This window comes from Vitis vinifera, chromosome 10 (genome assembly GCF_030704535.1).
Source record: "Vitis vinifera cultivar Pinot Noir 40024 chromosome 10, ASM3070453v1".
Classification (NCBI taxonomy): Eukaryota; Viridiplantae; Streptophyta; class Magnoliopsida; order Vitales; family Vitaceae; genus Vitis; species Vitis vinifera.
The window spans coordinates 20,172,806-20,197,341 of NC_081814.1; the positions used below are offsets into that span (position 1 = coordinate 20,172,806).

Sequence of the window (24,536 nt, forward strand, 5' to 3'; positions counted from 1 at the left end):
TTGGGATTAGACAAATCCCTAGATGAAGTAAGAGGGAGAATCCTTGGAACTAAGCCTCTCCCTACTATTCGAGAAGCTTTCTCAGAGGTTAGAAGAGAAGAAAGCAGGAAGCAGTTGATGATGGGAACAACACCATTCTTCAATGTTCAGGAAGGATCAACACTCATCTCCCAAGGCTCCACAAACATTCAAGAAGGAACTGCCCTTGTTTCCCAAGGATCTACCTATGATGCAAGGCAGAAGAAAGGAAGACCATGGTGTGATCATTGCCACAGACCAGGTCACACCAAAGAAACATGTTGGAAAATACACGGGAAGCCCGCTGACTAGAAGTCAAACAAGGAGAAGGAGGCACGAGCATTTGTGGCAGACCCTGAAGGGAAAGAAAGAAGTACCAATGATTCTGCTCTCTTTAGATATAATGACAGTGAGTAGCAGTTCCTAAAGGAATACCATTTCAAAAGATCAAAACTTCCCTATTTAGATATAAGGCTAGATCAAAATTTTTGAAAATAAGGTCACTTCACCTGGTTAAGTTGCAGTTACCAGAGTATAAAATCTCAATTCAAAAAATCTAGTTTAATGACTGAGAAAATAAGCAATGATAAATGAAAGAAAACAGATGCCTACCCATAATTGTTCTGTGTAAGAGACATAGTTGAAAGGTAAAATAGGATCATCAACCAGGTGAAGAGCTAGAAGTCCCCAAACTCTAGCTATTGAGGCAGTAAAAAACAGAAAACCATGTAAGCTTGAAGAAGTGACAATGAAGCAGTGATTTTCCTAGTTCATCGATAAATCTTTTTCAAGAATGCATACTAGAAGGAAAAGAAGCTAACCAGCCACATGACGTTGAAACAATGGATCCCCATGGTTTGTCATCCAGTTATAGGAGTCAAAAGCAGTGTGATAGACTGGAAAAACTGAAGGACAAAAGAAAAAGAAAGTTGAAGTTCTATTTTACCAAATTGATTAGCATGAAATCTTAATTGTGATGTAAATTTTACTACTAACATTATTGACAATGCTTGGAGTATCATAATAAAAGCTTTCGATAATCCTTTTAGTGGAAATAATTTGCCTAAAAATGAAAAAAAAAATTATTTTTTTTCTTTATACTCCGTCTTATGCCTTGAAACTAGAATCTTTCCAGGAGTAATTTCTGGTGCATTTAGAAAAGGGGAAAAAGGAACAAGCAAAAAACCATCCTTTAAAATGGAAATACCAAAGAAAACAGAAATACCATCAAAGATGATGAGAAAATTAAGAAATTCAAAATACCATTTCATAAAGCCCTAAAAATGATCATCCTACACACGCAAGAAAATGTTCTCAAGAGCAATAATATAAAGGAACAAAACTAAATCATTCCACACCCAAGTAAACCCAATGGAATGATTTTGGTTGCATTGGATTTGCAAACACACCACAGCTGAATGAAAAGGTTTTTAATATGTGGAGTCACTGCCAAATTGACCAAGATAATTGTAAGGAAATAAAGAAAAGTACACCTTTTAAAAAAGCTCAACTGACCTCATTTTTAAGCGTTATAGAAAAGACAAAAAAAAGGTGGAAGAAAACTGCAAAAGCACAAGCGACATTGCTCTCTTTGCAAATCAGCATACCAATTAGAAAAGAACCTATTTGCCTACATATATTGGAATACTTATTTTGAAACTCTTCAAAATAGTTTTCTGCTATTTAGAAAATAATTTTTTAACTTAAAAAACACATTTAGAATTTTTTTTTTATAAAATAAACAGGTTATTTTTACAACTAATTCAAGGAGTTTTTGTAGAGTATTATAAGAAAACATTGAAATTATAGAGAATACTTTAGGAACTTTATAGCATACATAAATGCATTATACCTTCATGGAGAATAAACAGAAAAACTTGTCTTCGATTTTTGAGTTCCCATAAAGAATTTTTTACTTGAAAATAATTGGTAATTATTTTTAAAAATTGTTCTACAAAACTGTTTTTTGATAACCATATTTGAATACGTTGCCAAACAAACCCTTAAACTCCTTCAATTAATTGAAAAAGTACAAATAGCTGAGATAGTCTGATCACAGATTGATTTTGCAAAGCAATGGCAAAAATACACCAAATTATGCATATCTATTCACTCACTTTATGAGAAACAAAAAATTCATTAGGAGATTGAAGACAATTCAGCTTGTATATTCAAATTAAAGGAAAAGGAATCTTTGCTTGCATTCTGGATTATGAAATTGCAGAATTTGATTGCAAAAAAACATCCTAGGTTTTCTTTAAAACTGACACATTCGCTTATAGAAGAGAACAAGCAAAAGCAATGACTGGGGCACTCTTGTTCAACACTAGGGATGGTAATAGGGCAGGTTCAGGATGGGTCACCCCCATGCCAACCATGCCCTGTTTAATTTTTTCTTCAGTTCTTAAAACTTTTCTATTTTTAAAATTTTAAATTATATTAAATATAAATATAATTTAAATATAAATATATAGTATATTTTTTACAATTTATTTTTATGAAAAATAATTTTTTTTATTTTATATATGTAAAGAAAAGGTAAAATGAAAAAAAGAATCAAAATATTTTTTATTTAATATTATAATAATCAAGGCAAGACATACCGAAACCCACCATGAATTTAAAAAAAAAAAAATCCCCAACTCATCCTATTAGGGGTGGGATGGGGCAAACACTCAAAAAAACCCGCCCCATGTCATCTCTATTCAACACAAACATGTATGTTCTTTGAGAACTCTAATATCCATGAAGGAAGCCTAAGGCAATCTCTCTGTCCCACAACGGAGAAGGATGGGAATGATGAATTACAAACAGAACTAACATTTGCTAACTTATAAAAATAACTACACTTTGTTCCACTTTTATGTCCTTTCATCCATTAAAAAAAAAATCAAGGACAAAGCTAATGTACCCCTTATAGAGATGCTTAGTTTCCTTTATGCATGCATGTCTGAGCACACAAGTTCCCTTCACAAGAACACATTTTCTCAATACTCATAGCTTTCCAAATGTCCATTTGTAATTTGGAAATGTTAAGGTATAAGTGATGTACCTCTTCCATAGTATAAATCAACAGAAGGAACCCCTGCATGTTGCAAAAGTGGAGCAAAATCAGAATCCACTCCACTTAGCCTCTGAATCTGCAATCCAGCCAAGACAATCCCAATAATTACTTCATACAATCCATATAGAAAAAACAAAGATAAATTTTGACATATCCAAAGCCATAATTTATAAAGCAAGAAAAGTGGTATACTTGTCTCTCATTTTTGCTTTTTGATGAAAAACAAAAGTAAAAAGCATGTTTACAAGTCTTCTGTGCAGACAGACTAATTTATCTAAGCAAAGTATTGATGAAACAGAACTGGTGGTTGTAGCAGACAACCAAGGTGGTGGTAGCAGTACTGCTGTGGTGTGATGCTCATGGAAGTAGTGTGTTGATGTGATCATAGGTTATGGGAAAAGTAAATTTTGTTCTCTCCAAAACATTTTATTTTTTAACTGCAGTTGAAGCTTTTTAGTTGTATTTTTGCAATTGAAAAAGTACTTCAAAAAATGGTGTAACTTGGAAGGGGGTGGTACTAAGGGGCAAAAGGAGATAATTAAGTGATAAACATCTATAGTGGAGGTGGTGGTAACAACAATACTGCTGTGGTCGTGGTGGTCATGGTATAAGCATGAATAAGTTGGTGTGATGATTGGTGGTATAATATGACGAAATACGCAAATTTTGTTCTCTCCAAGATGAAACCTTTTCTCTAACCTAAAACCCGACTTCTACAGCACATTTACCCAAGTAACAAAGAACTTGAATTAATTATCGTCCTGAAATTTCACAACTCAGTCCTCTTTTCATAATTTCAGAACTTTTTAAGCATACCCCATTCTACCAAAATTTGAAATTAACCCTATAAGAATTTATCCAATTTGACACGCCTTAAAATCCATGCAATACCCTAAACATTATCGTCCAACTAAACAAGTGATTAAGACAACTTTATTCTGAGTTTAAGGAGCTATCCTACTTCAAAGGGAGCATCAGCAAGAGAATAGTAGAATTTTGAAACAAATTTCCTTAGACTCCTAGACAGTCATTTGTACATTCAACAAATAAATTTATTTGAATTGCCACCTACAAAGGAGGAGGACAATCATTTCACACGTGAAGATCAACCTTCACAAACCAAAAAAGGGTCTGTAATGTTTCATAACTTCATTTACTTGGAACCTTGTGTTTTTCAAAGATGGGTAAAAGCATGAGGACAACCATAATGCAACCATTCCAATGACTTGAAAAGCTAAAGATTAGGGTTAACTTACATTGATGACTTTATTTGTAATCATCCAGTTATCATATATGGTCATGCTCTCTGAGTCAGGATCCTGGACCTGGAATTCAGTTTAAATCACAATTTAGACAGTTTGAAATACCAGGTGTTGTCATCAATTCAGATCCAAATAGATTGAACATTAACAATCTTGTGAACTTATTTTGCCATCTTTTTCTACCTTCTTTGCAACCTCAATGAGAAGATTATCTAGCTGAGGCGTTGCACCAGCAAAGAAGCCTGGTCCTTGAACTGCACAGTCTACATTAAGGTATGCTACAACTTTAGAACCCAGATTCAAAAGGTTTTGTTCGACCCACTCAGTAGATCCTATCTGAAGCCACACAACACAAGTAAATTACTTTTGAGTGTTAAATACACAACCATTCAAATAGAACAAGCCTAGCTAATTGGATTACTTTTAGAACAAATAAATGAGCAAGTGCATATAGCAATTCAGGCAGCGACGGTAAAAACTGGTGATGGTGATATATAAAACTTCAAGCAAGGAAAAAGGTTTATATCACAGATGGTAGCCTCTTGAGTTCATACACATTTGAAAAAATCCACTATTGATTCATCTACAATGGTTGCAAATTGCCAGCTGATAATCAGTCTGAGGTTTCACATCAGGGATGAGCACATAATTCGCTAAAACCACATAAACTAACGACTTAAGCTCTCATTTTTTTTTTCGTCATTGATATCATGGAAGTAGGAATATCTCTCCTAGTGATGTGCACCACTATGACTCAACCGGATGGCAATTCCAACAATAGAAGAGTGGCAGAGCCTACATGTCATGACTATTCTTTGCCCATTAACATCCTAAACCAAATATAGGCATTAAGAGTGATCAAATGCCTTTCTTTGACACACTTTCAGGGTGCAGTATCTAGGACACAGTTGTATTTGTTCTTTATAGAATCCAAAATACATAGAAATAACAAAATGATCTAGAGATTGACAACCTAGTGCATTTTATATTAATGACCAACAAAGATGAAATATTAGCTACCATCCCAAACTCTTCTGCATCCCAACTGCATAGAACAATTGTCCTCCGAGGTTGCCACCCCTGACGCATCATAAGAGCATATCTACGAGCAATGTCAAGTAGCACTACAGTTCCACTATTGGGGTCAACAGCTTCATATGTCCATGCATCTCTGTGGTTGCCAAGCAAGACATAGCAATCAGGCTCTTCAGATCCCCTTATGACAGCAAAAACATTATGAATGGTAGCTATCTTTTTCTCCGCCTGAAAAAGAGGGAAAAAATAAAATAAATGGAGAAACAATTCAATAAGCTTTCCACAAGTGGGCTTTAGTAGAATTTTTCCACTCATTTTTCCTTTTTAATACTCCCATGTTTAACAACTAGCTAATAAGATAATATGTAAAAGAGAATAAAAATAATTGGAGAATTAATTCAGGTGACTTCACAAGGTACTATTTTGTGGCAAATAATTGACAGAATTGAGTAATAGAACAAAGACAAACAAAAAGACACTCATAAGAAAGCTTCCAAGGTCTCATTCCCTGTAAAGGGTCGTAACCCAAACCTCCCCCTATGAAAATAATTAGGACTTGTAACATAGCCTTGATAACGATTGAACTGGATGCATACACTTTGCAAAGTCCCCATACTCTTAGGTTACATTTTCTTGAAGGAAAAAGTCACATGAACAGAGTTCAGCAATCCTACAAGAGGAAGCATGTGCCATAATCATAAGAATAAATAATGCATAACAGAAGCTTAAAGAGGCAGTTATTGACAACCCATATTCCAAAAAGAATGAATTAATAACCAACATACTACATTTTTTTCATAGGCAAGTAAGAATAAATACATATATAAAAAACACCAATAAACAGGGGGCGAGCACAATACACTAGAAGTATACATGTAAGGAAACAAAAAGAAGCAAGCTACAACCACCGCCCCAATCTAGTACTTAGATATCAACAAGTTAATAATAAAATCTATCGAAGATGGTGGATTAGTTTGACCATCAACTATAAGATACCCTCAAGACCACATATATAGATCAGATATAAGGTAGTCTTTAAGATATTGGTTAATGCATTGCTTTCCTTCCGGATTGTCTAGAAAAGGTATAGAGGAGTTGTTCTCCATGTTGTTCTCGTCTTCTTGCCCACAAGTCAAATTCTAACACATTAACATGCCCTTCACCAAATTTGGGAGAACCCATGAAATGCTAAACAAAGAGAATAGGAAGTGTCATAGCCCTCTAACTTTCCCACAATGGATAAGGAAATAGTCCACTAATTCTTCTACATCATTAGACATACAACAATAACCCGCTAAAAGCCATCCTTTTATTTTAAGTCCGTCCTCAATAAGAATCCTTCCCCAAACCACTTCCTACCCAACAAAAAAATACAAAATACAAAAAAAAATACAAAACCCACATTGATAGGAGCTCAAGAGCCGACACTATCTTTGAGGGGAATGACACTAGACCCTCCAATTCCAAGGTGGAGTAGAAAGATTTCACCAAGAATGGCTAGCCTTCCAAACCATCTAAAGCTTCCAAAGAAACTCCTCAACATTATTTATCCCCCAAACTTGAAAATGTCTTGAGAAGCACATGTTCTATAGGACCATCTTGTCTTCTATCTCCCAAACATCATCCACCCAAGCCTCCTTGGAAGTTGCAAAGGAGAATAGAAATGGAAAAGAGTCCTTTAAGGGAACATTACCACATCATACATCATGCCAAAACTTTATTCTTCTCCCATTGCCCACCTCAAATCTTGTTTTAGTTTTAATAATTTCTCACCCTTTCTTATTGACTTCCACAAGCTAACACCATAGCCTTCTCTCGCTACCCAAGAGCACCATTCACTTGGCTCTTCTCCAAAATTTCCTACTATAACCTTTCTCCAAAGCATATCTCTCTTCAAAGCGAATCTTTAACACCATTTCTAATGAAGACTTATTGAGAATGGACAACTTCTTAATGCCTAGACCCCTTTTCTTTTTTGCAAATTGTCAACCGTTTCACTAGATGGGACTTTTTCTTGACAGCCCCTCCTCCTAGTAGGAAATCCCATTGAATTTTTTTAGTCTCACAACCACTATGTACTGCATAACAGCCCTAGCTCATAATTGAGATCTAATCAATAAAAAATTAGAATCGACATTAAATAATAACATAAAATAGGAGAAGAAAAAAAGAAAGTCAAAACTCCTCACGACATATGATTAAACTGTTTTATAGACTTAAAGATGTAAACCAAAATTAGGTAGTTGCTGATTGATTGCCTAAGATAGGAGCTTCATAGCTAGAGAAATTTGCCAAAGAGTTCCCATCCCACTCAGTTTTAACAGTTCTTCTGTTTGGCTTTGAACCTTCCTCAAAACTAGTGAAACTATTATTTCTTAACAAGATACAAATAAAAGCATATAACAAAGGATCTCCCACTTTCCAGTTTTCTCCATCTTTCTCCTTTTAATAGCCATCCGAAGATGATCCAAAGTAGAGCATTTATCCTCAAGTTAACTTCCTCTCAATTGTTTCTCCATCCATCTTCTTTGCACAAACTGATGCAACTGCAAGATTGTAACTGCATCTCTCTTCATCTCAAGCCATGGGTTTCCAAAAAATAAAATAACAATACTCCATTGAAACAATGGTGCCCAAAACCTCATTTTAGTGTATTTTCAGATCCAACAAGAAATAGAAAATTTATTTTATAGCAAAGATGCAATAAAAAGCGGCTAACAAAAAGGGGTGCACCTCATGTACACAAGATACTCAAGATGCACCATCAAAGGAGCAAACGAAAGAAATAAATAAATAGCAGAGAAAACAGCAGCACAAAACCACCTAGCCCCGATTTAAGCTGTCAATGGAATCCAGTAATGTGTAGTTCAGAACCAATAAGAACTAAGAATTTCATCATCACTAGGTCTGTTAACTGCCACCATCTAGTACAGTTTTTCCAGCTTCATGACTGATTCTTCCAAATTCAAATTTCAAGCACATTATCATCAAACAACGTGCTATAACAAGCTTCCCAACTATTATACATGATATTCTAAATTCAACTACCATGAAACTGTACCAGTTAAAACACACTTCTTGAATCCCCAAATATTCCAACCTTCAGATCTAACACCAAAATGATATAGCATGTAACTAATCTATCTCAATCATTAGAGCTGCCATCTATAACAAGCGATTAAGATCAGCCTTAAACAATAGATAGACAGATCTACCATTCAATACCACAAAATAGGTGAAAAGAAGAGATGAACTCTTAAAATTTCAAAAAACCAAGCCTTCCCATTATATTGTGAACATATATGACTAAACCTGCTAAAACATAACAATTTTAAAGATGCTAAACTTATAATAATGGGAAGAAATAAAAATCAAACCCCATACTTACTAAACTAATTAGAACCAAACAAGCTTCTTTAGCACCCATCTCTTTTGCTAAGAGGAATGACTGGGTATAGAGCAGTATTTATCCCAAAAAATTGTTGATTTAAGGCAAGAAGGTTTTTTTACCAGATTCAATCCACCTTCGAGATTCACCTTGTAAATCTAAGACTTAATGTACTTCTCCAAAGAACCAATCCATATTGAGCAAGAGAAGAAAGGAGAGTCCAAAATAACAATAAGATAAATGAATGATATGGAAATAGTGCATCCCTCATCAAATAACTATAGAATGAACGTATTTAGTATCATGCTTCTTATTACCAGGGAGCAACTTTCAAATCTACAAACATGATTCACAACAAGCCAGGAATTATGTATTGTAAAGTATTAAAAACTAATGTTGTTCATCGATTTACAATATTACTTTATCATAAGGTTATTTTGAATTTCTTGTACAAAAATATGGTTTAAGCATCAAAATCCGAGTTCAAACTAATAACCACCAGAGTTCAAAGTTAGCATAAAAAGAATATGTAAAAAGATGAGTACATTTTGGAGTTTATGAGTTACTTGAGGATTTTTTAGATTCAATCACCTAACTTTTTATCACAGAACACACTACGGATGCATAATACTTGAATGACTAAGTCACTTTGTATGGTCAAGCTCTTTAAGCCACTAATAGTTAAGCTCACTTGATTGCCAAGATGTCATGAGAAAAGAAAAGAGAAACTGTGAATCCTACAACAATCAGTCCAAACCCAATCTATCATATAATTTCAAGTTTCAATTCTTACCCTATGCCCTCTACAATCAGCACAAGAAATTGAAGATAAAAATGTGGAAAAATGCAAGGATATGAAATTCTTATTATTAAGTTTTAGACCTAAGGTGGTTTAATTGGCAGGCCCTCCCACTCAAGAACAGAAAGTTCGCCATGGGTGGTATGAACTCCATGAAGTTTTTTTTTTTTTATAAGTAAATGTAATTGTGTTAAGAAGGCCAAAAAAATACACCTAAAAGTATACACGATGTATAATTTTAAAAAAACCTATCCCAACCAATCAATGAAATCAAGTAAAGACCATGAGCTAGAGCCAACATTAATTGGTAAAGACAACTTCTCACAGCTTATATATTAATTTCCTTTAAAACCTAATAAGTAATTCCATATTGCCATGTCAACATAACAAAAGATAACATCAAAAGAGGATTAGGACACACAATTTGTGGGATCCCATACAAAAAATTAAATGTTTCAAATTTGATTGAACTTTGATGAATTTAGTTCTTTGCTTTCAATCATCTTGAGAATCACACGTGAGAATATTCTTCTTTTTTCTTTACAATATTAAAAAGAAACACATGCAAACCAAAGAAAAATTAAACAAAGCATACTCACACTCCTGAGAGAGACATGGTAAGACGAGACTTGTTAATTGGATACTAATAAAAGAACATGGGAGGATAGGAGTCAAAACCCTTAACACTACTCAGCTGCTTCCAGAAACCAACCTGCTTATCACCTAAAAAAAAAAAAAAAAGTCCGACCTCCTTATGCTCACCTCTTCCTATTTTCCCCTAATCCCCCCATTCTATCAAATTGCCAAAGGTAAAACATTTCATTCAAGCACCCTACCCAGATTCAAAACCTGATCAAACTTTCCACAATCCACATTGACACTAGATATAATTTCCAATCCTAGCTCTATACAAACCAATAGCATCAAGCATGAAACTTTTCAATGAAATAGGGAAAAAATAAACGTACTAACCTGGTACGTGAAGTTCAAAAGAGTCGGACCGGGTTGGGGACCTAGGGCATCACCTCTCCAGTGGTGGGGCATTTGAGGGCCCTCAAGGGACCTCAAAATGGAGTAAGCAACTTCAGGTGAAATGGGCATAGATGGAATTTTGGGAAATCTGTTCAAAATATGAGAGTCCTCCAAGTCCAAAGCCTCACCACCCCACCCGAGAGTTAGTGGGTCCCCCAAGACTTTCATCACCGTCCCTCTCTCCACCCCACTCATACTCTCCCCCTTCGTGTACATTAATACCACCACCACCCCCTCCTCCACTGCCCTCCCCACCACCCCTCCCCTTGACTCCTCCCGCCTTCTCACCACCGCCACACACCCCATAACATCCACCCCGACCCTCCTCAGGGCACGGTAGTCCTCCTCCCTCCCCAGATTCACATACACCGCCTATGCCCCCGACGGCGAGTAGGAATGTTACGGTCGCACCACCTCCGCCCTGGCCCCACCCGGCTCCACCAACGGCAGCTCCCTAGAGCTCTCATCACTAAAATGTGCCGAGAGCGAGGACTGCAAAGGATAAGAGAGAAGAGCTCTATCATCAACTGTGTGGGTCCGAAGCCCTAGGTCGGCGAAGTGGGTGTGGACGAAGCGGGCAGTCTGGAGGGCGGGGTGGGTGCCAGCGAGGTGAGGGTGGAGGGTGAGGGCCCGCAGATAGGCGGAGACAGTGGAATTGGTGGTGAAGGAGAGGTAAATGTTGCGGAAGCGGAGGGCATTTCGGACATTTGAAAGGGCAGCTGTAGAGTTTGGGAGGTGGAGAGTGTTGAAACCGACAATGTAGAGGAAAAGAAGAAAGAGAAGAGTCCACTGTGGTGAAGGAACTGAACTGAAAATAGTGCTGGTAGGTTTAGAGGAGTGAGGCTGAGACATTCTACAGGGAAAAAGAAAGAGAGAGAGGTGTCGTGAAAAACTAAGCAGAGGCGTAGGGGAAGCATCAGAGGAAGAAGAAGAAGAAGAAGAAGAAGAAGAAGAAGGTGGTAAGGTGACCGGTGAAGTGATGCGTTTCAGTGGGAGTTATTATCGGTGCAATTTTTTAGTTAAAGAAGATGAAAGAAAACGTAAAAGCATGAATATTCTAGGGTTGGTGATGGGGGTAATGGGGTGGCGGATTCATGCATGAGGCCCCAAAGGTTTTTATTTCTTTTTATATCTAAAATTTTCATATTAATAATTATTATTTTGATTGACCAAAACAATATATTATTATTATATCTTAACCTCCTCCTCTTGAATGATTCAAAATTCATTTTGCTTCATGTTCTTGGCAAACCAAACATAAACCCGTCATTTTGCTTCAAGAGTTATAATTGCCTACGCCAAGTTTATAGGACCTCCTTGAGATGCAAAAAGCTTCTCTTTCTTCATTATGTTCACAATGAGTGTCATGAACTTCTGCATGTGATACTGAATCGCAACAAGCAGCAAAATCAATTAGAAAAAGCCACACTTCATTTAGAAACAGAAACACCCTTATCTAAAGATATTAAAAGGTAAGGTTCAAGCAGCAAAATCAATTAGAAAAAGCCACACTTCATTTCGAAACAGAAGCACCATCATCTAAAGATATTAAAAGGTAAGGTTCTCGGAACCACATTTATGAATCTACCAAAAACCAGATATCTACGTTCCTATTTACATACCTTGAAGGGCTCACTATTGGTCCGGAAGACAGTTCCAGGCACATAATGCAACCAAACAGGAACCCCATTGTATCATACAACAACATTTTAATCTTTTTCCTTCCCCAGGAAACAACCAGTCAAAATTCAAAGAGTTTCACAAAAGTTATATTCATTAAAACAATAATAGAAATGAGGGTGAACCTCCATTATTCTAAATATAAAAAATACAATATGTAGATGTTGTCTACACACCCGAAATCCCATTTTGCAGCAACAAATGGACCAATACGGAGAATCAAATACATCCCAGCCTACTAAACAATCTTCACAAACTTGAGAAGATCGTACCGTCCCCCAAAGTAATACTAAAAGTTTTCAAATTACAAGGGAAAATAATACAAATCAATTTAATCATCAACTATTGAAACAGAGGAACATCAAGCTTGAGCATCACTAAATACATTTACTCTCACTCACAGTGCTTGGAGAAAGTTCATGGTCATTCCAGAACACATATGTTTCAATCACATCGATCCATCCTTCCTTAGTTGTTTTAACCAATCCCGGCCACATCTACCCCATTTAATATGTATAAAAAAGAAAACAACAATTATGAACAAAAACCGCAAATGTTATTTACAAATGACAATCTCAGAGAGAACAATCAAACAATGATTCGGCCGTGTGAGAATCAAGTCATAAATACTTTTCTTGCTTTAAAAAGAAAATAATCCTAAAATTTTCCTCCAAAATACCAAACCCAACGGTACATTTCTCATCCAAAATGGGCACAACAGAAATTAAAACAAAAAATAATAAATAAAAAGAAACAGGAATGATTGGTTACTGAGAAAACACAAAATGCAATATTCACCTTAAGACTTCCTCTAAAATGTAGGCTATACGATAATACTATATATGCATTTTAGAAAAATCAAATCAGCAAACACTTACTTACAACTGGTAGCTCTACAAAATTAACAGGAAACAAACAATTAGGCACTGTTATGACAACCATTTTGAAAATAATTTTCTCATATTAGGAAGCAAATATTGTTTTTCCAAAATGTATCACATAAATTAAGAGACAAACAAATGCCACCAGGTTTGGTTACCGAGAAAATGGATGAATTCCCATTGAAATATCCAAAATGAGCATTATTAAAAATCAAAGAAACAAAAAGAGCATTGTTATAAAATCAAAGAAACAGAGAAAAACAAACCATTAGGCACTGCTACCATTGCTGTCATTCCAAAATACGTCTTGCTAGGAAGCAAACATTACTATTCAGAAATGGGCATTCTTGAAATAAAGACACATGCATGATCATCAGAACAACTATAAACGAAGCAGAAAAAATAAAAGAAAACGTCAAGAATCTCACATAGACCGCCTCGGTGAGCTCGGACCCCTCGAATCCCCTGCGGCCGGGCCTTGCGTCGATGGCCAGAACGAATGCGAGGGTTAGGTTAAGAGTTAGGGTGTCACACCCCAATTTTTTTTTCTTATTATTATTATTATTTATTCTTCAACTAAACAATTGATACTCAAATACAGTATAAGTGCTCTCAAAAACTTAAATGTTGAGTTCCTACTTGAATTTGTTCAAAAAGAGGATATGGAAAACCTGTTATAAAGAGTACATCCTGTATTAAACATTGTGACTATTAAGTTAACAAAATATGTTTTGTTTCACAAAAGAAACTTGTACAACATTAATTTACATATACCAAACCCCATTGTTTACTATGGGTAGCCCATACTACAAGTGTATCTAACAAATATATACATTACATCATTCCAACAAAAGGTGTAGTCTTGATACAAAAGGCATGGCCTCAAAAGACTTTCAATATGAGCAAACAGCATCCAATCACAGTAAAGCATTGCTCAAGCATTCTTTCCTGCATAGGTCTTCTGACCTGCATCTATAGGTGGAAGGAATAGGGTGAGTTCACAACTCAGTAGGAAAGTTTATAACCATCCTAAGTATACCCTTAAAAACCTTGAATTAAACGTTTAATAATATGCATGATAAACATTTCATAACCATTAACAAATGTGTAATCATGTCAAACATGTATGCATGTGTTTGTTAGTTTCATCATTGCTTTTCCCCATCCATCCTTTCACAACTGATAATTTCCTGACTCCCAACAATCTACACAGCAGATATCAATCCTCCACAAGATACTCGATCAATATAATAATGACTATTCTGGGACATCACCCAAGGGCAAGTCATACCCCGTGTCTTTTGGGACTCATACCCAAGGGCAGGACCAACCCCGTGTCTTTAGGGACTAAAACCCAGGGGCAGGACTAACCCCATACACCCACATCGGAGTGTCTTCCTCGAGGGCTTTAGGGACTTTCACCCAAGGACCCACGGTCCCACATAAACAGTATATCAAATGATAAGGCCTGTAGCATCACATAAGCACTTCGCCACCAATAAATTCTCTGAATATGATCTGTGATAATTCCATATCCTTCTTGCAATGCAATCACACCATAAACCATTTCGACAACACAAAACCACGAATCTTCATACCAATATACGTTCCAACATCATGGTAACATTTCAATGCAATAAACCGAGATGCAATGACACTTTAAAAGATTTTATGAAATCATAGAAATAACATAAAATTCCAACAAATAATTCAAGGAAAGAAATCAGATACACCATAGAATAGCATAAAATTCCCTACCTTACACCGACTTCCTTTTTGTGTTTCTTCTAAGTAGGCGATCTTTGCCTATTACGAGGAACTGAAATAAAACAACATAATTTAGGTTTCCTAACCATGAAAATTTATATAGTTTATTGTTGCAAAATTTTAATTCTCAGATTCTCTAATCTATATCCTACATGTTTTCAGATCAAATTTGAATTGAATTAAACAATATTTACAATGCATATTAATTTCCCTAATTAATTACCAAACACTAATTCTTTTGATTTTCTTAAAGCCTAACCTATTAACAAATCCCAAGTGTCCAAATAACCCAATTCATCACATGTTACTAATCTATTTTTCAATCAAACCAAATTAAACAAAGATTTATGCTGATCTTACCATTAATAAAATACTTAACTTAAAATACTTTAATCTTTAATTAATTGTGATTTTTAACTAAAACAGGTTTATAGCTAATTATACTCAACTTTTATACAATTTTTACCGTTAATTCTATTCAACATACCATTAGGAACCAAAATAAACGAAAATTACAAAATTAAACAACTTGCTTACCTCAAATCTACACTTTCTCTCTCTAGATTCTCTCTCTAACCCAAGTTGCTGCAGGTGAAATGGTGCAAAATGAGCTGCAGCCCCCTTATAAAGGGGTCTCCAAGCACCCAAGCATGAGGTGGCAGCCCACATGGCTGCCACCAATCCACCCAAGTAGGAGGTGGCATTCCACTAACTCAAATTTCCAAAATTTGCACTTTAGTCTTTCAAGTTATAAAAAATAAAACCCATAATTGCCCATTAGTCCTTTAGGTTTTCATAACCTTAATTAGTCCCTAAGAACCTAATAAGCATGCTTAGGTCATTAACTAATCCCACTTAACCTTAATCAAAGTTTAATTCTTAATTAAACATGATTAGCACTAAACTAGTTTTAACATCTAATTAAGCAAGCTTAAAGTTAAGTACTAAAATAATCATTATTGCCTATTTAATTCATTAGTACTAGGTGTTACATAGGGTTTCTCCTGACGGGCAGAGGGCCACGGTTTGGTAGGATCCCTAGATCGGGAGGGTCATCAGCCGGAGGAAACATCTCTTATCACAGTTTTTTCTTGGAAATGACGTGAGATTTTCTCGGTAAAATGCGAGAAACTGATACGAAACAAAGCAGTAAAAATAAAAGAACACGTCAAGAATCTCACATAGAGCGCCTCGGTGAGCTTGGGCCCCCCGAATCCCCTGCGGCCGGTCATTGCGTTGATGGCCGGAACCAACGCGAGGGTTTTGGTTTAGAGTTAGGGTTTCTCCTGACGGGCACAGGGCCGCGGTTGATGAGGAAACATCTCTTACAGGTTGGAAACGATACGGTGGTAGGGCTTTTTCTTGGAAATGACGTGAGATTTTCTCGGTAAAATGCGAGGAACTGGTACGAAAGCATGGAGTGAGGCTGTCTCTCAGATCTCTTTTATAGGTCATTCGTTTTCCAGTTTTCTTGAGCGTTTCTTGGACGTTGTGCTGAATAGAGCCTACTACTGATCGTCCCCACGAGTGCTAAGCTAACTTCACTTCCGACAATAAATTTACATTTTTACCCTGGACAATTACCATAAAGGCACTGTGAGAGGTCATAATGGCCAAAAAGTTCCTAAATTTGCATTACAATCAAACACATTTGCGAGCCAAAATTATCCAAGATTGTAAAAAAATCATATATCATAAATAGGTGAGAAGACTATCATTTTAATACACAGGTGATCAAATACATTTCTTTTATTTATTATTATTTATATTATGAATATAATGGATTTGAACCGATAGAAATTCAAATCTATTGTTTAATAAGATTTTATGATTTTATTTTTATTAAAAAAAATCTAAAACATTATCCAAGGGATTTCTATCTTTGTCCAATGTATTTATGTGTTTTTTGGAAACTTTTCTATCTTTTTGTACTATTTTATGAAATTCATATAAATAGAAGTTATGTAAAAAATATTTTATAACATCAAGTTATGCAAATATTTCATTTTATTATAATAAAAAAAATTATAGCTAATAACTATGACAAAATTGTTCTCTTTCATTTCTATTATTAGTTAGTACTATGAAATTTTAGTATAATTTTTATTTTTTTGGTTTTTTTTATAGAAACGAAATTGACGTAGCAGTATTTTCTTAACCACCAATACATTGACTATGCATAAGACCATAACCCCTTACTCAACTCAACATGCACTCGTGCTACACAAACAAACACATCTACTAAATGATATAAAGCATCCACCCATAAGAAGAATAATTAACTCCCACGTGCAAGTGCGAACATACATAGCAAACTACAACGGCAAGCAAGCAAATACGTGGTTTAACAAATCACAGTGAATATTACCATGAAGCAACAAAATTATACTCAACACAAGCTTTTGGAACATGCTACATGACAAAAAGGTCAAGCAATATAAAAGAAAAATGAATACAAATAGCAATTGACTGCAATTGATTAGCAATTGTTTAGTTAGGTGGAGTACATAATAGACACCATACAAGATAGTGGCAAAATTGGGAACCCTAAGTACACATTAAGTAAGCATTCCTCCCCAAGGTTTTTTATTGAGTGCAAGATGCAATTGTACTGCAAATTGTGGAAATTGGATTGTGGAGGGGTGAGGGGCGGGGAGTAGCACAATCTGATCATTTTCAACTCTATTCTCTTAAATCAATAGTATATGTTCGTAATGAGTATGTCTGGTGCACATACACAAGCAAAGCATGATGATCCTCACATCCACATAATACACAATTTGTATTGGTTCAATGGCAATAAGGAAGGGAATAATTGGTCTCCCTCAAGTGTGTAGTTGTTTTCATGAGCAATTAAACAAGAGAGAAAGAAAGGGAAGTGTTGTTTGCCTTGTTAAGAAGTGACTTATGGCTAATATGGAGCAAAAGTGCAATAACAAATTCTAATGTCATGTAGTTCACACTAGGAAGCTTCTTCAGTATATTTCTCATCACATGTATGCTGGAACAAGCCCCTCTGATCTCATTATAGAGTTCAAAGGTGGTCAAAGGCTCAAGAAGGCTTGCAAGATAACATTTGGCTAAGGCTGCAGCATCAACTAGGTCTACACCCTCTGGAAATGATGTGTTTGAATCTGCAATTGCAAATAAGGTCAACAAACCAGCATGTAAGTCAACCAAATTACCAGCATCAAATATGAGCTCAGGATACCTTTATTGTATAATGAAACCAAATATTGAATAACTTTTATGTCTCCATCTGATTTAAATACGTTTGGTGAGTTTAATCCTAGAAATCAAAAAAGGACAAAAAAATATCAAATCATAAATGGATATTAAGTAACATAAATTGTAATTATCCATTTATTTTTGTCTTTTGTGAATTACCTAATAATATGAGATAATCTGCACATTTGACCAAAATATGAGGAATAGGCGGTTAGAGTGCTGCTGTTGTACAGTTGCCTCAATTGGAACTCCAAATACTAAGGATAAAAGTAAGGTGAGTGATTGTCCCCAAGAGGGTCTAGCAGAAAAAATTATTGATATTGGAGTTGCACATAATTGAGTCGAACTAATAATTATAATAACACTTTCCATCATTATCAAGTAGCTGAAGTAAAAAATTGTTACACAACTTGGAAGATAATTAGTTTATTTAAATCATTGACATATTGCAAGGTTATGCTCCAATATCCTTTGTAATTCAATGATACAACTCTACCAAGGAAATTGCAATAAACACATAGCATTCTGAGATTGCAACAAAGTCATGTTCCACATTATGCTAGATCTTAGCTTCATTAGACTAAAACAATGTATAGCTCTAGTTTCTAATTCCTTTGTACTAAAGAAAGTCTTTTATCAGGCCCTCAGAAAGTAGAGTTAATTATTTTAATAATTTGATGCACTTGGAGTATAAACGAATAGTTCCATTTACACCAAGAAAGTTGGAAAGTATGAAACCAAGGTTTGGTTAATCTTGATTTTGATTATAACAAAATAAGGTTTAGAACTAATGATTATATTTCAAGTGTGATTAGGCAAGACGACTTCCAAAGTGACAATCCAAAGACAAATTAAGTCAAAGGAGAAATCATGAAGAAGAAGACCACCTCAAAGAGAAGAGTTTTTCAAGACCAAAACTTCTTAAGATCTCTTTGTAAGGTTGTTGGTGCACTAGAACTTTCATGCATTTCATTCTTTATTTATGCACCAAAATCATCTAAGAGTAATATTGTTTTAAATATCTTAAGAATTGGATGATTTCATGTTTTCAACTAAAACCTTGTGTTAAATGATTTTCAAACTTGTGTTAAAAGGTTTTAAGTTGAAAAAGGTTGAGTGTTGAGCTAAAAGAATGGCTCAATCGGTTTAACCGGTCGATCGGTTGTGCTCGTTCGGTCAAGGACCGGTTAAGGGAGGCCAAAAAGTTTCTCTCTCTCCTAGTGGCCTTCTCTTCCCGGTCAAGGTTGAACCTCAACCGATTGAGGTCCAGTCGAGGACCTGTCGAGGTCCGGTTGAGGTCCGATTGAGGTCCGACTGAGGCCCAACGATCACTTTTCCTAACGGCTAGTCAACCGGTCGACCCCTAACTCGACCGGTCAAACCCCCAACGGCTAGTATGACTTTTTTCTTCTATAAAAAGGCTCCAAACTTCATTGTTTCATAAGCAAAACCTTCCCAAATCTTTCTTGATTATATTTGAGCTTTTGAAGAGTATTTTTGAGTGCACCATCATTCCAAAACTTGCATATCTTTAGTGCACCATTCAATCCTAGTTTTTCTTGTATCTTTGAACCTAAAGTTCTATTACTAGGATTTGAGAGATCATTATTTGTATATCTTTGTGAGGAATTTTCTCAAGTGAGGGGTATCACTTGAGAGGTTGTTCAAGAGAGGGATATCTCTTGAAGAAGTGTAAAGGGTGCTTGGAGCCAAAAGTCCAAGAGGGTGAATTGGAATCATAATTCAATTGTAAAGAGATTGGAAGCTTGGTTGAAGCTTTAAGATAGTGGAATCCTCACTCGGTTAGGAGGTTGAGGAGAGTGGACGTAGGCAAAGAAGTGCCGAACCACTATAAACTCTCGTGTTTGCACTCTCTCTTCCCTAACTCTTTTAAATTATATGCAATTGTGTTTATTTTGTTTATTATATATTTGCATATAATTGTCTCTTATTTTTGCATAGTTTAAATTTGTGAAAAAGAGACCATCACCCTATTTAACCCCCCCCCCCCCTCTAGGGTGATTACCATAGTTTGGATTAGCCTCAAATTCCTAACAGAAAGGAATCCCTCCTCAATAATGCTAAGTTTTGAATAAAATCCATATAAATTATGTTGTGGCAATAAAATTACACATAGCTCATAAATTTTCTATTGAAGACCTGTTCTACAATCACCTAGAGAAGATAATACTTCTAAGAAGGTGGTAAAATGAAACTAGACCAAACTCATACAAGTAAATGGGTAATTCATTTGAAGATTGCAATGTATGTTGCACCAAAGTAAAAACATAAACATACCATATATAAAATGATAATCAAGTTAGCCTCAAAAACAGCATGAAGGATAAGATGTGAGGATCATAGAGGAATAAATAGGCTAAGTCAAAACTAAATTCCATGAGAAAATTAAGAAAATTGCAAACACCATACCACTAAGCTTGCATGATATACCTTACAAAATTTGTATATTGGACATCAATGATTACTCTAGCTAAATAGCGCATTTTGTCTAGATAAGTGTGCAAAATAAGATCAGATTCAGTGGTGGTTGGCTTGTACCAAGAAGCAAGATTATATTTTGTACCATAAATATTCATTCCAATCAATAAAATCCAAAGCCTCTATTTGCATATCTAAGAGATCCATGTCAAACTATGTTAAATGGTTTTTGATATGGAACAACGTTAAGTATTCTTAGTGTTAGTGAGCTTTTTGACAAGACAGAATGAATTAACAACAAATCTGCAATTGCAGAGTTGAATCATATGCTCTATGATTTTGTCCCTGTAATTCACCCATCAGTACTATAAGGTAAGAAATTCACAAAATTAACATATTGGTAGAAATGCCAGAACAATTATAAAAAATGCTTAAACCATAAAAACATGTGAGACATCATAGAGAGAGAAAAAACTTAATGGTAATTGATATATATATATATATATATAAAAGGAAGGAGAAGAAAAAGAAAAAGGTTGTTGCATAGAAACATTCATTTGAGCTATAACATGGTCAAATTTATATGAAACTTACCATCAGTACTTGCAACTCCTTGCAAATGAAAACAAATTGAGTAAGAAAATTACACAAGCATAATCAAACAAGAAGTTTGGTCAGAGATGCACCTTTTGCGATCGTTCAATATCAGTCAAAATAGTCTTACTTTTTTCAGTAGTCACTTTTGCTACCTGAACAAAAAATAGCCATCTCAAATATGTAAGACAACAACTTAAACTATCTCCTAACAGGTGACATATCTAATACAGCAGACAAGAATGTGATAAATTCAATCTTTTCCTTTTTTCTTCGTTCTTCTTTCTCATTTCTCCCCAACTTGTTACAAGGGTTGCTATTACATCTGGGGATCAAATCAAATAGAGCACACAAAATCTACAGGGCGGACAACCTAATTGGCAGCAACCGTACAAAAAAACAACAGAAATAACCGGTCGCCAAAAATAAAGTATGTCTGGTTTAGTTTCACCCTTTAATTTTTAATATTGTCACAAATGTCATGGAATTTTTAATTGGATGTATGTGTATTAATTCTGGAGGGAGAAATAAAAGGCAAATTTTGAAGAATCAATTTCCCAGTAACTTATCTGGATTGCTGGAGTATGGGCTGTTGTGCATCTGTGCTAAAATAAACAGAAAAAATAATAATAGTTGTCTTCAACCAAAAGTTTTTCCAAACATGATCATCCTCACTTAGATGAAAGCCTTTTTTGACTTCCCCGCTTCAAGTTCTTTTATGCATCAGTAGAACATATACCTTAATTCTTCCTTAAGCGTCACAACTCTACGGTGCAATAAAGATGATTATATGTATTCTTGTTATTAACACATTTTTCACTAGGAAAACATTGGAAAAAAAATTCCTTTAAATTTGGAAAGGATTACAATCTCTATTGTCTTTTAGGGGAAAAGAAAAAGTGTATCTCCTGTGTCTTCCTCCACAAGAGTTGCCAATTGAGGAATTGAAGAAAACTAATCCCAAATTGAGAAGCCTTTAAATATTCATATTTGCATACTAGAGCCTCAAGCCTAACTTGACTTGAGTGTTGGAGATTTGAAGACTTGATTTGAGCCTCTTTTTTTTCTATTACTTGATTTGGATTTTGATTTGAACAATTATAACCAAAGAAAGTGAAAACTCTTACTTGGATAGAGGCAACCTTTGGAGATTTGAGTCTTGAAGTTTCAATAAAACATTGATTAAGAATTTGAAGACTAGAACATTTGAAGTCTTGATTTCAGTTTTTTTTTTTTTTTTTACTTGAATTGGATCTTGATTTGAACAACTATAACCAAGGAAAGTGAAATCCTTGATTTGGCCTTTCGAGATTAGAGTCTTGAAGTTCCACAAAAACATTGATGGAGAACCTGAATAGGTTGATCTCAATCAAGGAAGCCTTTTAGAGATGTTAATCATGAAACTTTGAAGATCTTTTGAAGCCTTGAAGATTCATAAACTCTTTAGAGCCTCCTTTAAGGACTAGAAGACACTTGAGAGCCTCATTTAAAGATCCAAAGACATTTTGGAGCCTCCTTTGAAGAGTTATAGATCTTTTAGAGCCTTCTTTTGAGATTCAAAGATACTTTGGAGCCTCCCATAAAAGATTCAAAGACACTTCACACCTCTTTTGAAAAAGTCTTGAACCTCCCTAAAAGAGGCTTGAGTCTCACTTGGAGAGAAAGTTCTCCTCAACTTCATGTCTTCTGAATATAGCCTTGAAGGTTAAGGGTTTCTCCTTTCTAGGAGTTACAAAGACAATATTTTTGTAGTCTTCAATCACAAGAGAGTTATTCCTTAATCTTTGCAATGAACTAAAGTTACTTAAACAAATAATTTTAATAATCTAAAATATGATGTGCAACTTTCAATTAGCCACAATTTCACGGGCAAGTTTATAGACTAATAAAAATACAACTTGTCCCTAAAATTGTTGGCTTCATGTGACACATTGAATTGGTATATTTTTTGAAAATTTATTCAATGCGGAAACCTTTAATTAGCCACAATTTTAGGGACAAGTTGTATTTTATTAGTACATATAATTAGAAAACAATTGACCTTCCTCAATTGAGGACCTCATGCAACCACACTGAGTTGTTTTATTTTTTGAAAATTTATTCAGTGTAGAAACTTTCAAATGAACATTTATTCATTGTGGAATGTTTCAATTGGCCATAATTTTATGGACAAGTATTTTTTTCATTAGTCCATATTACCCTAATGTAAATACATGGCTAATTGTGACTTGCTAATTATTACCCTTCTACACATTTCCAATGACATTAAAGTTAACAACAGTAGCCTTCATTTTCACAAAATCTGTTTCAACTTGAACATTCATTCTCTCCTTGTTATATAAAAAGAAAATTATGTTCCAAAATTCTTCACGGACTCCTTTTCCAAAGTCTGAATGTGCGGTAAGATCACTATGCACAAATCTCAAATTACCATACTCCCCATTCTGTAGTTTTTCGGTACTCGCACGGATTCTACCTTTTCCCGGTACTCGCACGGATTCTACCTTTTCCCGGTACTCGCCCGGATTCTACCATTTTCCGGTACTCACACTGATTCTACCATTTTTCGCAACTCTTCCGGATAGTTTTTGGGTACTCGCACGGATTCTACCTTTTCCCAATACTCTCCCGGATTCTACAATTTTCCGATACTCACACTGATTCTACCGTTTTTAGGTACTCGTTCGGATATTTTTTGGGTACTCGCACGGATTCTACCTTTTCCCGGTACTCGCCCGAATTCCACCATTTTCCGGTACTCACACTGATTCTACCATTTTTCGAAACTCTTTCGGACAGTTTTTGGGTACTCGCACGGATTCTACCTTTTCCCAATACTCGCCCGGATTCTACCTTTTTCCGGTACTCACACTAGTTCTACCATTTTTTGGTACTCGTCCGGACAGTTTTGCGGTACTCGCATGGACTCTACCTTTTCCTGACACTCGCCCCGATTCTACCTTTTTCCGGTACTCACACTGATTCTACCATTGTTCGGTACTCGTCCGGATAATTTTTCGGTACTCACACTGATTCTACCATTTTTAGGTACTCGTCCGGAAAGTTTTTCGGTACTCGTACGGATTCTACCTTTTCCCAGTACTCGCCCGGATTCTAACATTTTCCGGTACTCATACTGATTCTACAATTTTTTGAAACTCTTCCCGATAGTTTTTGGGTGCTTGATCGGATTCTACCTTTTCCCGGTACTCGCCCGGATTCTACCATTTTCCGGTACTCGCACTGATTCTACCATTTTTCGTTACTCGCCGGAACAGTTTTTTGGTACTCGCACAGATTCTACATTTTCCCAATACTCTCCCGGATTCTACAATTTTCCGGTACTCAC

General features: G+C 35.5%; 1 protein-coding gene and 1 pseudogene across 1 annotated transcript; both read right to left on the minus strand.

The window, feature by feature from the left end:
- Positions 1-819: 819 nt before the first annotated feature.
- LOC100255555 (probable glutamate carboxypeptidase AMP1) lies at positions 820-11,450 on the minus strand. The gene is given in 6 exon segments (XM_010648428.3): positions 820-923; positions 3,071-3,158; positions 4,339-4,407; positions 4,528-4,680; positions 5,365-5,607; positions 10,539-11,450. Coding segments are annotated over 6 exon segments (1,554 nt in total). The 3' UTR covers positions 820-834.
- A 441-nt stretch (positions 11,451-11,891) lies between these two features.
- Positions 11,892-23,630, minus strand: LOC109122101 (uncharacterized Rho GTPase-activating protein At5g61530-like; annotated as a pseudogene).
- Between the last annotated feature and the right edge of the window lie 906 nt (positions 23,631-24,536).